The following is a 17,854-nucleotide window of genomic DNA, read 5'->3' on the forward strand; positions in this document are numbered from 1 at the left end:
TGTTGGAATAATTTATTTGACTAACACAGAGGTTAGGATTAAAATTCACTAATTTCTTTGGTCTGATACTGAATTTCATTAAACAATACAAGTATTTGTTCAGTTCCTCGCTTTACATGTGGGCACATTTATGCATATTCCTAATTACTGGGTCTGGCAAGGGAATACTGTGATTTGTCATTATTTCATATTTGCATATACTCTGAGAATGAATATTTATGTATTTTGAGGTGGGGTTTTTTTCCCCCCGAAAGAACATTTTAAAGAATTCACCAACCTTTAGCTAATTCCCAGGACTCTTTGGTTTTCATGGAGTTCCACTAATAACAAGATTAGAATAGGTCTCAGTGATTACACATGAAATTGTAATTACATGTGAAATTGTAATTAATGAGCAGCAACCTGCAGCATCCAAGATAAAAGTCCAACTTCCAAGCTTTTTGAAAATATTAAATGAATGTCATCTGACTAGTTTATTCTAACCTTTTTGTGAATCAGAGTAAAATCTTCTAGACTAATAGAAAAAAAAATAATCACTCAATAGTTTAATTTGCAAATGTACATTTATACAAATATAGACATTAAGTTCTGATCAAGTATGGGAGATGCAATCTTTGCCTTTCTAGGGTCGAAAGGGATTTCCACAGGGCCAGGATTGTACTCCAGCTTCTTAATACTAGGAAAATTTTTGTCAAGCAAAGCAGCTCAACAATTGGTCAGCTTTTAAACATAGTAGTGTAGAATCAGAATTCATCATCTCAAAGGAGATAGCAGAAGTTCTCACGCTGAAGAAAACATCGTTCTGGGAGGTGCTGTACAGACATGTTCCACACTTCACTGGGACCAAGGGTACTTGTAAAGGAAAACCACAGTTTTATTTGGCCTGGCCCAAAAGACAGAATGCTAATGAAGATGAAATACAAGCTGACAGAACCCTGAGCATGTGGACAAACTCATTTGGCAATGGAATTAAAAGAAATGCATGTTTGCATGGCATGAATATTAGCCTGCACTCCTCTACATTTCACAAGCCTGGGCTGTTCACTGGAAAATAGTTGTGTAGTATTACTATTTTGTGATAACTAGTGCATTATTCCTTCAGTTCTTGTTATCAAACTTCTCCACTGCTGTGTGCCTTCTGCAGCAGGAAAAAAAAATAAAGAATTGGCACATATATGATGAGTTCAGTTTCTTTTTAGGGCAGAATATATCCATTGTCATATGAAGGACAAAAACGATACTTTGGAGGAGAGCAGCTCTGTGATTTTTAGTTCTTCTTCGCTTTTTAAAGGGAAAGGCAGCTATTTTTAATCAGAACAGGAAGCAGTAGGAACAAAACTGATGGAATGGAAAATGGAAAGTCGTCAAGAAAAAAATTGTATTAAATGTTGCTCAGTTACTAAATATTCTGATTTGAATGTAAAATAAAACACTACCTTTAGTAATTTCGTTACCAAAGAATTCCTCTGTCAGTTGAATTTATTTACCTAGAGCATTGCATAAATGATGAATTTTTTGTGAGCCAGTACAGCTGATAAATAATAAAACAGTGAGGTTAAAAGCAGCATTAAAAATCTGGAAGGAGTGATATTAGGTCCCTAATACTGAAATTACCACAGGTAAAACTGAAATAAATATAGGTCCCAAACTGCAAATCCCTTTGAGCAGATTTTATTTCCACAAACAGTTGCACTAGAGTTCACAAAGCTGCTTATGTGAGTAAGAAATACATATGCTAAACTCCAAACTGTTTAAATTCATCTAATGTCTAAATGTCTGTAAGGGACACACAGGTTTTCTCTCTTGACTATCTTGATGGTCTTGAGCCGATGCTACAGGAAAATGCTAATCAAGTAGATACTACACTGGAACATGCCTATCAGAAGTAAGGTAGAATAATAAAAAGTGATTATTTCTCCTTCCACATACTACTATGTGCATGGGATCAGCCTTTGCCAATGTTGTTGACAGTAACTGTACTTCCAAGAATTAACTTGGATATTATTTTATCTATGTGGAAGATTACAATTAAATGCATATGAGAGAAACTAGTAATCCAGAAGTTATTGCTATTAGCTCATCCATTGATTTATAACCAGAAACTGAAATCTATTATCATGTGTTTTGAAGCAATAAATACAAAAAATACAACATGGTTAAAAAAAAAAAAACCCAAACAGAAAACTTATTTCAGATTAAATTCTACCTTCATGTCCTCGTTTTCCAACTGATTCAGTAAGAGCTATACAAGCAATAACCAACAGAACAAAGAGAAAGATATCTGAGGAACATATGGAAGTTTTTGTCTGACTTACTTTTTTCCCCAGGATTCTAGGCAGAGGTTTTCTTACAGCTTTCTGCATCTCAGACAAAACTAAAAAATCTGGTTTTCCTTTCACAGAGTGACTGTAGTGAAAGGGAAGAACAGGATAAAGTGTTTCAAAGTCAGCTGCAGAAAACAAACAAACAAAAAAGGATTAATTCAATATCCCAAGTGAAACCATATTTATTTTAATATTCAGTATGATTGATCACAGGTTCCAATATATCTCATTAAAGAAAACAGTGTAATAAGCCTTAGGGTTATGCCTCAAATTTGATAATTGAGAATAGAAAACTTTGTATGAAATTATGGAAAGTACTGCAAACACTGATGAAGGGGAATATTAAAGCAGGTATTTCCATTCAGGTGGAGTTATTTGAAAGGGAGTAAATTCAATTACATAACACCTCCTTATAACAGTAGTTATTCAGAAGATAGAATATTACTTTCAGAACTGTTGCCATTCACATATGGCTTCCAAATACTGAATAACCTGCAACTTTACTGGGGCTGAGGCTGACTGGCTGAGTGCTTTTCACTTCATGTCTTCAGAAACAACTGGTCCTCATGAGATTTCATGAATTAATAGTATGGCTATCTCCAATGTAGCTTGGGGGAGAAAGCATGTTCTCTCTCCCAAGCTACATATAACAGTTTATCCTTTGAACGCAATAGTGTAACATCTACCAGTTTTATTTGATAAATACGGTCACTCAAACAATTTAGAGTAATTTGAAGTCTAATGTCTTCTTCCAAATCCTGCAAGATGGTAAGACATGCTGGTAAGTCATTTAGGTTTTAATCTGCAGTCAACTCTGTAACAGCAAGAACCCCCATGCTTTGATTAAAAAAAAAAATAAAAAAAAAATAAAAAAAATCAAAGTTTATTTCAGGTTTTGTTGAGTTTTGAAACTAATTTGTTTCCCACTTCAAGAACATGTTGCTGTTTCTTCTAGTTGTAAGGCTTTTTTTCCTTAAAGAGGGTTGGGGTTTTTTTTGATCTTTCCAAGTTTAAAACTTTTACTTCTGCTAGACATGTATCTTGGGAAAGCCTTTAAAAGGACTCTAAATCTGCACACACCAAATAAGTATCAACAAGTACATTTTAGAAGGCTGATGTATTTGATGCATGTTTGTTCTAGAATGCCCAATGCTTTTCGTTTTTGCTTTTTGTTTTCTTAATATGGAAAGTAATCAGAAGTAATTACAAACATTCAGAATATGGCTACTCCTTTCCATAATCCTGGGAGACTGGGATGGGAGAAAAAAACCACCATATGAACTAGTGCTAAAATTAAAGTTTATATTGGAAAAGTTCAGTTGTTTTCCTGTGTTTGGTCTCACCACCAGTGCAAGTCTTATTCTTAGTATCTTTACTGTTAGCTGTTATTTTATTTTTGCTATAATATTACAAATAAGCATGAAGTAATTGATTAGTTTGCTTACATAAATGTAGATGGGCTGCATGCTCATTTGTCATTCTTTCTTTATTTGTTTTCCTGGCAGCTTTGGAGGCTTTCCAATTCATTAGGAACTGTCTTTCCATTTCTTTAATTTCTTTCCCATCAAGGGATTCTGTCAAAGAGAAGAGAACATTTTCTGTGATACCCAAAGTTAACTAAAAGGCTGTACAAGGCTGTTGGCAATGTGTATGCCTTCTGTATTTGCTCTCTTCAAACCTTTTTTGGTCCTTTTAGTCTTCTGGTAAAAAAATAGCCAGTAAAGCTTGATACTTATATTCAAGCTGCAAGAGAAAGTTGACATGTCTGAATTACAAAAGAGAGCATCTATTATTTTTATAACTTCCAAGGGAAATACACACATTTCACATACACTTAGCATGCACCACCTTAGGCTATGCTCTTACACAAGATATATATAGATGCAGAAATTCAGCTTAAGAGAGAAAAACTGCATGTCTTGGCAATCAAGGAGTCCTACTGGTCACAAAGACAGATTTGGCTCTTTGACGTTAACTTTACTCACTTAGGGGAGTGTTTATGCTCTGTTTCCTTGGTTGCATCTGCATTTTTGAGTCGACCAAATGAAATACCTCATTTGGCCACAAATTCATGTTGAGTTAGAACTGTCCTAAGGCACTGTTGGTTACACTGTGCAGATAAGCTGTTGCTTTTTCTTAAGGGCCAATATTTTGTACTCTCAGAAAAAAAGAAAAACAAGTTCTGTAATTACAACTTCTAAGATAATTGCCACTTTTATATAAAAGTAAAATACGAGCAGATAATTTCACTTTTTTCTACAGCATGAATACTTACATATAGAAGACTAGATTGCTTCCTTTATGCTAAAATCATCTCAAAATAATGTAACTGCATCACAGTAAGGTTAACAAATACATTCATCACATAAGCATAAACTGCTTTTAAGGACAAATGTTATATAACAAATTCAAACATGGTAAGGTATGACCTGTACAACTCTAACTGTGCAAATAAAACACCTAAGCAACTACTACAGGCTGATAGGGAAGAAGATTAAACTTATCTTTGAGAATCATTTTCACAATGACTGGAATGTGAACACAAAGTCTTATTGTTACAGCATAATAGAATTGTTTAGGTTGGAAAAGACCCTTAAGATCATCAAGGCCAACTGTTAACCTAGCACTGCCCAGTCCACCACTAAACCATGTTCCAGGCACCACATCTACATGTTTTTTAAATAACTCCAGGGATGGTGACACAACCACTTCCCTGGGCAGCCTGTTCCTGTGCTTGACAAAGCTTTCAGAGAAGAAACTTTTCTAAATGTCCAATCTAAGCCTGCCCTGGCACAACTTGAGGAACAATCTCACCAATCATCTATTATAAAACAAATGATTACTTCTACTAATAGCATAAGCTAAGCAACACGGTTTGCGTAGTTGATTACAGAAGCAGGTTTAGCTACATTACCTGTACATAAATAAAAAATGTGTAATTTGACCTCAATATCTATGGCAGTAATTGTGTTTACAGACATACTGCAATTCAAGAACGATTAATATATCAGTTATGGTCTAAAGCAGGGAGGGTTATGGATGGGTTTTGGAGATGGCTATTGTTGTTTTACCTAAAGTTCGTGACTGTACTACAATCCTGTCCCTGTACTTTGGCTTGTTGCAAATGGGGTTTCCTGTAAGTTCCATTCTGCACAGCTTTGTCCATTTGTTTAATACAACCTCCAAATCCTGCAATTGATAAAACAAAAGAACATTGTGATTATTTGTCCCCCTCCAGAGTAAATTTCAATAGTAATGCTATTTGTTCAGTCAGGCCCAAATCCTGAACATAGAAATAACTTCAGTGAGACTAATCATGTATTAATATGCACATTAAGAATGTGCATTTTCAAGTAGAGTGGTGTATAGCATTCCCTGAATATGTCATAATTGCACAGAAAAATGGTGATGTTGTTGGAAAACTCTGCGTGATTAAGGACACAGTAATACCAGCTATGGAAAATTACCACTACAATCCCACTCATGAGTGCCTAATGCTAAGGAATTACCAGACAAAAAAATGGTGTGATATGTAATGCCTCTTAATGCATCCCCATGGTTCCACACAGCACTCAAGAGTATCAGTGTCTGATTAGATTTTGAAAAAATTGTGGAAGAATAAATAGTTTATAGAGAGAGAACAGACTAAAAAAAAGCTAAAGTTGTGCAAACCACAGTAGACTGCCTCGCTCTTTACTTACATGTAAACCTGTATTTTACAGGAGAAAGAGTAATCCCCCCACACATAACTGAGCGTGGTCAGTTAGAGTATTGGCCCAAATAGTGAAATTTTTGAAATACACCTTTCTCCATCTAGGTTTCTGTCTGGTTACTCAAGGGCAGTATGACCTAGATAAAATTTCTTCTGTCTTTTAAATACAATAAATTCAAGTTAAAAGGATGCAAAGCTTAACAGCTTAGTTCTTTCTACTCTACCTGTTTCTGAAATACTTTTGACCCAAAATTTCACTTATCTGTCATCCTTAATGTATGAAAAACTTAAGGAGGGATTCAGAACAATCCATGTGACTGAAGGAGGAGAGAGAATTTATATTCTACAGTTGTAATAACCTGGAAAAAAATCTACTAACCATGATGTGACAGATTCTAAACTGCACAGTCTGTAGAATTTTGTAGCTTGATGCCAATAATGAAGTATCAAACAACACAAGTATCACTTACATCCTTCAAATTTAGAAAAATCACCCAGGTAATGGAAATAGAGAATTTTGGTTTTGCAGGCCCTACTCCCTTGGCAGAAAATCCTCCTGGGAATATTCTATGGGTTATATAACAAGCGTTTAGAAAAATCCTATGGAAGAGGAGGTGGCAGCACAGCCTCACACTTCCAAACCATATAATTTTTTGTCTATTGATACTGTCTATCATCTATTGTTATCCAATGATGATAATGTCTTTTCTGAAAAACAGAGAGCAAAATCTGGTTCTGTGAGGAGCAAGACTGGCAAAACAATGCAAGAAACTCTGAGGACCAGCCCACTGGAAGAAGTGTTGATAGATCTCATAATATTACACAGCAAAGCTTTATCAGCATGTGTCAGAACAGCAACATGTATCACATCAGCATATATCAAAACAGTTTAGGTGCTAACAATCACAAACACAATTTAGGGGAAAAATATTTTAGGCTAAGGTTATTAAAAAAGAAATAGTATTTAACAAGTGTATTTATTTATTCTTAGCTGAGCATTCAGGCATTGTCACTGAACTCTGTAATGTGTTCTAGATTTCACTAGAAAGAAGTTTTTCAAGCAATAGTTTTGCAACACAAAGTTGTCTATTACTGAAATATAATGAATACAGTTTATCTTTGACGAATGTGTACAAAGAGTCCTGTAGATCTTTTTTTTAAGCTGTTACTTACTTGATAAATGACCCAGAACATGCTTACTCCAGTGTATGTTTATCTAAGAGCACACTAATCCTGTGCTGAAATATGATTACCCTTTCGATACGCTCTAGTTGTTCATTGCCTTCCTGTCTCTAATAAAGTGCTTTCACTTCCCAGCCTTTCAATAAGCTGTACTAAAGGGACCAGACACTCTTCTGGGCAGTCTCCATTTGATAAATGATCATGTCATGCTATCACTTCGAGGACTGCTACAAAATACTGACGAGCAAATTATATTCCATTGGGGGTGGAGAAGAGGGGGAAGGGCAAGTGCCTTAGCAGACAGCTGTAGTGCTGGCAAAAATGCTCTTGCCAATTAATGATGGCCATTTAAGAATTGGTATTTGACCAGTATGCTCCAGTTTTTATCAGAAACTTCTAGTCCAACTGCCTGACTACATCTACAGACAGCAATTTGTCACCATTTTGATTACCTGTCATAATCTATTTGAGAAAATCTATAATTTTTCTCTTGTTCCTGACTCAATTCTGAAGAGAATGAATTCATCTTTTGTGATATCCTCTTGTCATAATCAATACTGGGCAGAGGTTGAATAAATTAAAGACTTAAGAAATACAGATTTTTGTAGGTATTTCTAGCTATATTTTCTCTATCTATCCAAATACTCACACAAGTCATACTCTTCCCAAAATTAATATAATAAATAAATAAATAAATAGTATACTGGCTTTTTGTAAACAGGAAGAGTTGTGGGGGTTTTACATAGGAATAGTTGGGGTTTTAAAATTCCCTTAGCGTTCCAACCCAGACACACTGCAACTTAGAAGTCCTTGTGAACGTGTCTATAGTAAACCAGGAGCTTGATAGAATAAACAAATAAAGGAGCAAGCAACAGAAACCAAAGAAAAGCCAATCCTATTCAAATCAATTATATTCTTGATAAGTGACCTAAGACATGTGGTAGCTAGACAAAGTAAGTTAGACTGCATGAACTGAGAAAAATTATTTAATTTTGTTCTGTCTACATATAAATTCAGTCATGTGAAACAAGGTCATGTGACTTGATGTCTGTTAATTTTGCTAACAATGCCCTGAATTAGCCAGAACTTTAAGTGCTTGAATTTCCTAGCGCAGATTTTCAACTACATTGAGATCAACATGGCCCTGTTGACAAGCGAAGGAGTACAGGTTTTCCTAGTAATGTGAAAAAACTCAGCTAAATTTTTAGATATATGATAATTCACTAATTATATGAGAAAAGTCTACATGAGAAGACTGCTTTTCATGCATTTCTTATGTCATTTGCATTTCCTTTTGCAAAGATTGTGTACTATTCCTGTTGTCATCTACCTCTGCTACACAGCTTGCTGCTGTTGACCAGCCCTGCACAGCCAGGGATGGCTAGTCTACAGCTTCTCTTCCTATGGGGTGAAGCAGAGCTGGGTACAGAGCTCTCTGACACTTCTCTGTCATACTGCCCTGCTATGGTCTCTGATCAATGCGAGACATTCCTATGGATGTCCTTGATGGCAGTGATGGGGAAGTGGGAATGGGAAAACAGCAGACATAGAGCTTTTGGCGTGAAAAAGATGTATACATAAGAGTTTTGAAAACAGAGGGGAAGAGAGAGGAGAATGGAGGCAGCTTGTGTAGGAATGAAAGCGCCTTTGCTGCTTCTAACAATTTCAGCCATCAGAAGCGATTAACTGGATGTAGTACCATGTATACTAAAGTCATTTAAGCTATCACAATTTAGAACAATGTGAGCCATGGAATCGTGAAATTCAGGGTTGCAAAAAAGTTGAAACATACTTAATGCTTCCCTCAGCTATGTTTATTTTTAAACAGTTAGTGGATGTATAAGATTGTTCTGCTAGATGTTCACTCTAAGTTAAAGCCTCTTAAAGAGAGCTTAAACTGAGTTTTTCTGTTGGTTTTTTTTTTTTTTCAGTAGTGTTTTTTTTTTTTTTAATTTAAATAAGAATTTATATTACTGGTAAGTAGAGCCTACTAAAATGTAATCTCTAAACCTCAGTAATTGTAACTGTAAGGTTGGAAATCCAGCTGCATTACTGTTAGACTGCAGTTCTATTAATGTTAGGCACATTCAATATGGTCATTAATTTTAGAGGTCTGCAAAGATATGAACAGAAATACCAATATGAACAGAAATACCCAATCTGCTCCATCTTTGCAAACCTTGGAGATTGTTTAGGAAACATTTTCAAAATTTATCAGAGCTTAATCCAAGTGTAACTGATGGCAGCAGCAGCAGCAAACTCAAATGCTAACCACATAATTTTTCAAAAGCTGTGACTGTGTAACATGGAAATCTAAATGTCTGATTGATTTGGGTAAATAGGAACTCTGGTCTTCCTGATGATTAAATAATGAAATTTAATAATGATTAAATAATATATACACAGATTCTGAATAATGCAGTCTTTTCGTTTTCTCCTTGTTCTATTTCAGAAGATACTGTTTTTCCCTCTGAGACACTGAAAGCACTCTCTGAACTGACATCCTTATTCTTAAAAATAGTTGGTTCTTTGGCTAAGACAATCTTCTTTTAAGATCATCACAACTAAAGTCTTTTGTATTTATAAGAGAAAAAATACAATTAAAAAATATGTAAAAAGCACCATAATATGTTTTATTGAGAAATCATTTTCAAAAGGAAAGCTTCAGAGATGTGACCTATTTAAAAAAGCTTACTGTTATATTATATGTAACCAACACATTCAATGTGGTTTTAATTACCCATCAAAAGCTTACATGAATTCTTTTTCAATATGAATTCTATCACAACTGCCAGCCAGAAACACAGCTTGAAATGCAATACATTAATAATCCTCTTGTAAAAAAGAAATACATTGTTCAACATTTTAAAATATTAAAATGTAACAAGAGTCCAAATAAAGTATATTGACCTAGAGAGTTGACAGATTATGCACACAAAATACTGGAATCTCCTCATCAGTAAACAGAACTGGCATATTTAATGTAAAACATATTAGGTGTTCTAAGAAGTAGTAAGAATAGTTATTTTAATAACTACTAACCATTGAAAGTTAACTTTTCTAAGGAAATAGAATGCATATGCAAACCAGTCATGAAAGTGCTTAGTTTAATCAAGGCTTTTTCTTGGTGATTTGATTATTGTTTAAGCCAATTCATTTTAGTATATATTAATAAAAATATAAATTTCAAAAAAAGCAGAACACTTATGCCTATGATTTATATCAAATGAAAACAGTGTTTATTAAGTTATTTATAAAGTTTGTTCCATGCCTCTACCATGCAGTGATGGTGTCAGATAATGTTCAACAGAAATCTGATATTCAATTACTGGCATGACACTAAAATTATTTTTTAAGTGTTCTTCATGTTAAGAAGTAGAAGACATATTAACTTATAAAGATAATGAGAAGTGACAAGGCCAATTCTCCTGTTCCTTTTTGAGAAGATCAGCTGGAAATTTTAAGTGTAGAATATTCTGTTTGAATCACATGTATTACTGGAAAAGAAAGAGTGAAAATACTTTTATTTCACTTAGTTTAGCTGTGACTGTGGAAGTTTGAGTTTCTGCTTAAGACATGTCTTTTCTTAGCAGAAATTTATGAAAGAAATTCAGTGTAGTTTCATAATAAATACTTATGCTACTCCAGCAACAACAGTCAAAAAGTCATTTGGATATTAGAATGGCTGCAAAATCAGCTCAATGATTTTGTAACCAGGCAGATGCTTTTATTTACATTAAAATAGAGAATTAAATACTATAATATGGTAAAATCTTGCAAGTTAATTAACAAACAATGGCCACAGCATCTTTGCAAATTTAAGACACTGATAGTCACCCAGATGGCCAAAAAATACAAACTAACTCTACATTTTGGACATACTATATTATAGTTGTAACTTTCATATGTTTACTACTCAGTTGATAGATGCATGTACAACTACATAGGATTAAAGGACATATGGACATCATAAACAAATGGCTCTCCATTTTTTATCTCAACAAGAACTTTGGATGAGAAAAGACAGCGTGCTTGGAAAGTCAGAGGTTCAGTAATTGTGGAAGCAAAGTTTTACTCATCTCTTTAGTAATAAAGACAAATTTGACTAATATCATCAATATTAAATAGAACAAATATTTAATACCTTCATATGTTGAAGCCGATTGTCAACTGCTCTAAGATAAGAAAGATTTTCCAAAACTGCCAGTTCTTCTAATTCATCAATGTTGTTATTGCTGATATTCAACACAGACAAAGATTTCTGGAGGAAGAAGAGCAGAAAAAAAAAATTTTTTTCATGCTGTGCATGAGTGAAGTTGTAAATTCATACAGAAAATTCTCTTAAAGCAAGAACAAGCATATGAAGCACAAACATGCAAATACAACTACCACATACCTCACACATTGTTTTATGTAGGCTTGCCATATTGTCCTAAAACACTGTGTATTTTGGTTTTGAAGTCAAACCAAGCCAAGATTATTTCTCAATTATTTCGGGAATTCTCAGTGAATACAGAATTTTTATTTTTCTCTAAATATGCTCAAATGCTTTCCAGTTCTGTGAGTGCTACTAACTCTACATTTGAAGTACGAAAGAGACACAGAAATCAACTGCTTTTACCAAGGTTACATCTGAACTACACAGAGCTGAAATCATGTCTGATGCCTACCTTGTCTTGTTTAATGGCTTTGTTTTCCTTTCAGGCTTGATCTTACAAACCTCTGGGTATACATACCTCTGTTCCTTGCCCCTTCTTTAGAACACTAGTGAATTTCATAATGCACTTTGTAACACAATAGCTAGAGAGATCTTTACATTCAAGATAAAAAGTAAATGGGCTTCAGGTACTTATCTCAGGAAATACTTGATGTAGTTTCACTTAAAAAGAAAAAGAAGCTTCTATCTCTAGAAGACTAAAATGGACATCTAATCCAGTGAGTTTAAAATTATACCAGATATGGAATTTACCATTAGTTACAAAATGTCCATTTCAACAGTGTATATAGGAAATGTAACCCCCTTCAAAAATCTGACCAAGTTCTACATTGCAGGCAGAAATTACCAGAATCATCCTGGCATGCACAGTGCATAAACTTAAACTCCTCAGTCAAAAGATTCATGATATTGTCATCATCAAAACATTTGCTTCTAGTACACAGAGAACTACATGGTCCCATGTTTTTGGCTCCTTCATCTCTCATAGCATTAAGAGCCAGAAACAGAAAATGATGAAGTAAGAAGTGATGTCTTAAAGATGGACCAAACACTTAGCACCTGAAGGATAAAAATAGGATGTTTTTAAATGTAGCTTTCAGAAAGATGTTACATGGTCAAGAATGCAAAGTGTTTCTTTCAAAACCAAACCAAACCCACAGCAAAAGACCTTAAACAAAAGCCACAAAGAACTAAATACTAGTGACTCTGTGCCAGGATGCTGAAAAACACTGAGGTATCTGAGTTATCATCCTGGGAAAATATTAGCTCTATAACCTCCCTCTACTTTCATACTATAGGAGGGACTCCAATATAGAAGGAACAAAATAAAAGTGCTCTCACAGGAATGGCTTGTTTCTGTTAAAGGTAAACGGCAATACATGTCTTGGACATGTTAATCTCAAAACAGAAAGAATTAGAGCCAGATCAAATGTTTATGACAGATACATAAACAGAAGGACTCACTTTTCAGTGAGTGCTTCATCTTCACAAAAAAAAACCAAACCAAAAAACTCATCAAGCCCTGACTACACTTTGGGAGATACAGCAAGATGAATATTTTTAGTATAAAACAACATCCATTCATAAATAAAATCTATTTTTTTAACCATTTCAACAATACATTTGATGTTTACTGTGTTGAAAGAACTTCAGAACTGAAGCCTTGATATACCACAGCATAGAAGAACTAAAACTGATTACTTTTGGTTGTGTTGCTGTTAATATCCAGAAAAAAAAGCTTTTTACACCTCTTTTTTTGCCATTGCACTCTCCAGAGAAATACAGAAGGAAGTAAATAAACTAATATAACAATCAAAGAGATACCAACAAACTGTAGACTGAGATAACTAGCAGTGATAAATTCCTACACATTTTTATTCACATTCTGTTATATAGGTATAGGACATCCACACATTTCCTTACTTCCTCTCTTTCTTTATTCTCATTTCTGTCCTTGATAGAAAAGTAAATGAAGAAGTAGAATCTGTTGGGCTTCTTGCTTATGTGAAAATTGGGATGGGACTCCCTTGAAAGAATGCCACCAATTGTCAGAAAAGGAAACCACATGGTGATCAAGTCTTAATCACTTTTCTTTAAAAATATTGATCTACTGATTAATGGCTCACTGAAATTCTCAGAATGTACTTACTGCCAGGGACCTAAGAGATCTTGGATCAAACAGAAGCTTTTCACTATGGGGAAGACGTTGGCTTTCAATATGTAGTTCCCTTATTCCTTCTATTTTATCCAAACCCTCTACTAGAGTGATGTAGTTGCCCCCAAGATACCTGTGCAATAGAACACAAAATAGATTTAATAGCCTTTGACAGTAAAAGCAAACACAAGGCCTCAATATATGAAAAAGATATTTAAGTATTATTGAACAATATCTTGGAATTATAATAGAAAAAGGAAATCACCTAGCATGTGAGTAATACAGCTAACAAATCCAAGGGGTTTTAGCTACTTTATATATTGCTATTATTATTTTTATAATCATTATTATTACTATTAGATGGCTGAAAAAGGAAAATAATTTAAATGCAAATAACTATGTTAAGATTGTATGTCATTACTTACATCATAGAATGCTTCATTAAAAAAGAGCTCAAAGGACCTTAATGGCTACATAGTATTTCATTTCTTAATTATTATTTTACAAGGAAAATAAATACATTATTTTTAACTTACAGCTTTTCAAGTTTTTTCAGGAATGAGAGATTTTCCATACAGGAAATACAATTGTTCTGAAGGTAAAGGTGCGTTATATTTGAAGCAAAGTCCAAGTTCTGGATTTGAGTGATTTGGTTATCATATAAATATAGAACTCTAAGATTTTTGCACGAAGAGAGGTCACCCTGAAATAAAGAGTAACAAGTTAATGCTACATAAGAGTTCATTCACTGCCTGCTTCTGGAAGCTGTTTATTGGTTTTGTATTTATGTTCTGCTTCATGGTTTATACATTTTCACCTTTAACAAACACTTTTAGCAACTGTTTTTCCTGGAAAAGCTGAGTTAGGGTCAGTAACCATCAGATTTAAGACTGACAATAAACATTACATCACAAACTTCAGTGATGTAATGGAAACCAGTTTTTGGCAAAGGTATACTGATTTATACAAAAACTTGTGCTTAATTGTATTTTAAACCACTTCTGAGTCTAAGATTCCATCAAATGTAAAGTCTCTTTGAATGTAAAGTCTCTTTGAATGTATTCCTCTTAAATAACAGGTCATATGTTCTTATGGGGGTTTCTGTAAAACTTCTTTAAGGCACCTGATGAACCAATCCTAATCAAACGGACTCATCAAATTAGTAACTCTCTAGGGCTGTGCACATTCCTGGGAGTGGGCTGAATAAACCCATTTGCTTGCATAGCTCTGTTCACATAGAAGAAGCTATTTAATCTTGACTGAAATCACACTTTTAAAGCAGAAATCCACCATACACAACAATTCAGTTGTTCAGGGTTCAGCAATTTCAAAATGTGCTCAGTTTCTTCAGGGGATTTGAACTAACTCGGGACTTACTGAAACCTGTCTAAATTTCCTATTATTAAACTCAATGGAAGAATGACTGGGTTTAGTCTTTGAAAATGGAAAGGTCATGGATTATTTTTTAAATTAATAAGCCCCAGGGAGCAATTTATGTAAAAAAAAAAAGTTGATTTTAACCTGACCAATTTGAAAAAGCCACCACACCAGTCCAAATCTGTTAACCTCACTTGGCTTATATCCTGTTCTGGAACTCCCCTTTCCTTTCTCAGACTTCCTCTGAAATCTAAGGAATAAATCACAGATAGATTGAAAAGATAGTGCTGTGAGTTAACAACTCTTTGTAAAAGTCCCAAGACTAAAAAAATTACAGCATTAATGAGACTCAAATAAGTTACACTTAATCATATGTTCAGCAATACTACTTCTATAGTAGTATACTATAAAAAAAATATAAAATCTGATCTGCAAAATTTCTCGTTCATTACTTCTTCTTCTATTCCAAAGTTTGCATTTTTATAAAGGTAACCATCAAGAAATACAAATATTTAAATTAAAAAACAAACCAAAACAAAAAGCAAACAACAAACTGTTGCTGAAAATCTGAACTTTGTTTTTAACCTCAGACCTAAAGTCTCCAAGAACACTAGATTTCAACAGGGCTAAAGCACTGCTGTCAAGGCCCTGCACCTACTGATTCAGTGGCAACAGCCTGGGTAAATTGTGTAGGCAAAGTGTCAGGTCTAAATGATTAATTTAAAATATTCTCTTTCTCAAGTGGTAAAGAGGTAAGCAAGTGGAGTTATTTCCATTCTGGTGACTTCCTGAAAGCTCCTTTACAATGTAGCAACTGCATGAAATAATCAAAATAGCAAATTGTTTTGGTATTTTATTTTTAAGAGCTGCAAATGTCTGTAAAATAGTGAAAAAAAAATCACCAAACTTCATCTCCCTTGTGTAACTAGTTATAGGGATTTTCTCTTTAGTTAATGGCAAAAATAAGGTACTGATATCATCCTTCTTGTCTGCTATACAGATGATATATGTTTCCACAGTTTGAGGTAACTAAAATCCTTAAACAAGATTTTTGCCACATAAAGAAAAAAGTGCCAGGTCAATAATAAGAAACGCTGCAGACTGTTGGAGTTACAGTCAACTGCTTTGATGTCTTATGTGAAAAGTTACAGCTGAAAGATTATTTTCACATTTCTAATACCACATACTTGAAGTCTATTTAAACACTGTTATGTACAAGCAGTGTTCCACACAATAACAGCAGTGAATGCTAAAGCATGTTTCCAAGCAGATGTATGATTAAGGCTTAGCTGCAAGACAATATAAATGTTTAAACATAATATAACTGTTATAAAATAGCAACTTGCTTTTGCTTGTCTCCCCAGCTATAGACAACCCATTGTAACAGTAAGTACAAAAACATTTGAGTAGGTAGGTTAAAAAGAGTAAAGAAAAATAAATCTTACAATTGCATCTATATTTTTAGCTGATAAATTCAGATGAGTTATTTTTCGCAGGTACTGCCCAAGGTCCTCTTCACTGCGATTCTTGTGACTGATGCTTTTAGCAATGAGGTCCAGTGTCAGTCGAACCATGATTCTGTAGTAGGCCAAACTGCTCTAGCACTCCTAATAGCATATTCCATATGCTCTTGAAGGTAGCTTTATAAAATGCCTTAAAAATGAAAAAGGAAAATGTTATACTTGTACCCCAGATCTTCAGCAAAGCTTACGTATATACTTCAAATCTGATTTTTCCTCACCAATTCCCTTTTTGCTTAGTGACACATTTATATATAGTCTTTGCTGCTTATAAAACCCTACCCCTTTTTTGCTGTCATTTTCCCAAACTTACTGTTATATTTAATTTGCTGTTTCAGTGTGCTTAAGTAGGTTGTACCCTAGTCTTCATCTTTTTGATATAGAAATCTGAGCAAAATGGTCGATGACTGAAGTAATTGTCACACATAAATAACTGATTAATGGCAGTGCATAACCTAGTTATTAGTTAGAAAACACATCGCTCTGTATTGCAGGTTTTACAGGCTTTCAGAAGTGGTATAAAGCTACAGTACTCTATTACAGCTGCACAACCCTTTTGTCATGCACAAAATTGCATGTACATTTGTTATGCACAGTGAAAAAACGTGGGTTTTTTGCACTGAAGCAGTACCGTAGAGGCTCTCACAATACCAGGTTTTGGGTTTGTTTTTTTTTTCCTTTTTAAACTCTGGCAGTTGTTCCAAGTGAGCTTCCCCTGATTCACATATTGGAACTGGATGGGGATAAAACCTGTCTCAGGATAAAAATACTCTCACAAATATAACTTAACAACTCAGAATAAAAAAGTTGCCTTTTTAGCCTATATATATGCAATGTATGTGATGTATTGTAGCCAATACGTAATACTTCCCCCCCATCAGTGCATAAAGGCAACTGAGAAGGCAGCAAAAAACATCCGAACACTAAACCTTACACAGCCACATAAACCAAGGCAAGGAGAATCCTCCTTGCCAGTACTACGTTTATGAGAATCTTGAGGAAAAGCAAAGATTGAAACTACGAAGACAGAAGAAACTTCCTTACTTACTGTGTGAGATGGAAGCTCAGTAGTCCCCCTTACCCATGCTATTTTTTTTTTTAAGGTGAGGGAAGAGGGAAAGCTGAAAAGGTTTTTGTTTGTTTTGGTTTTGTTTGGTTTGGGTTTGTTTTTTTTCTTAAGTGTGGGTTTTTTTCTTGCTTTTAAATAAAACACCTTTCAGTGCCCTTTCTTATTCCTTTCCCAACCCAAGCAGTAACAGTAGAGAGAAAGCCAGGCTCCAGGGCGGGGGCTTTGCGTGAGGCTGGTCCCCCCTCGATCCCCCTTCCCAAGCTCCCACAGCCGGGGGGGTTCACACTGTCGTCCCCACC

General features: G+C 34.6%; 1 protein-coding gene across 1 annotated transcript; it reads right to left on the minus strand.

Annotated features, from left to right (window-relative positions):
• Positions 1 to 2,315: 2,315 nt before the first annotated feature.
• Positions 2,316 to 16,578, minus strand: PPP1R42 (protein phosphatase 1, regulatory subunit 42; the record flags this gene model as incomplete). The annotated part of the gene is made up of 7 exons (XM_010021283.1): positions 16,412 to 16,578; positions 14,126 to 14,292; positions 13,584 to 13,722; positions 11,363 to 11,479; positions 5,396 to 5,513; positions 3,770 to 3,898; positions 2,316 to 2,449 (listed from the first exon to the last, which is right to left on the minus strand). Coding segments are annotated over exons 1-7 (933 nt in total), but the record flags the coding sequence as incomplete, so codon positions are not given.
• Between the last annotated feature and the right edge of the window lie 1,276 nt (positions 16,579 to 17,854).

The sequence above is a fragment of the Nestor notabilis genome, unplaced genomic scaffold, assembly GCF_000696875.1.
Source record: "Nestor notabilis isolate BGI_N333 unplaced genomic scaffold, ASM69687v1 scaffold5309, whole genome shotgun sequence".
In the NCBI taxonomy this organism is placed as follows: domain Eukaryota; kingdom Metazoa; phylum Chordata; class Aves; order Psittaciformes; family Psittacidae; genus Nestor; species Nestor notabilis.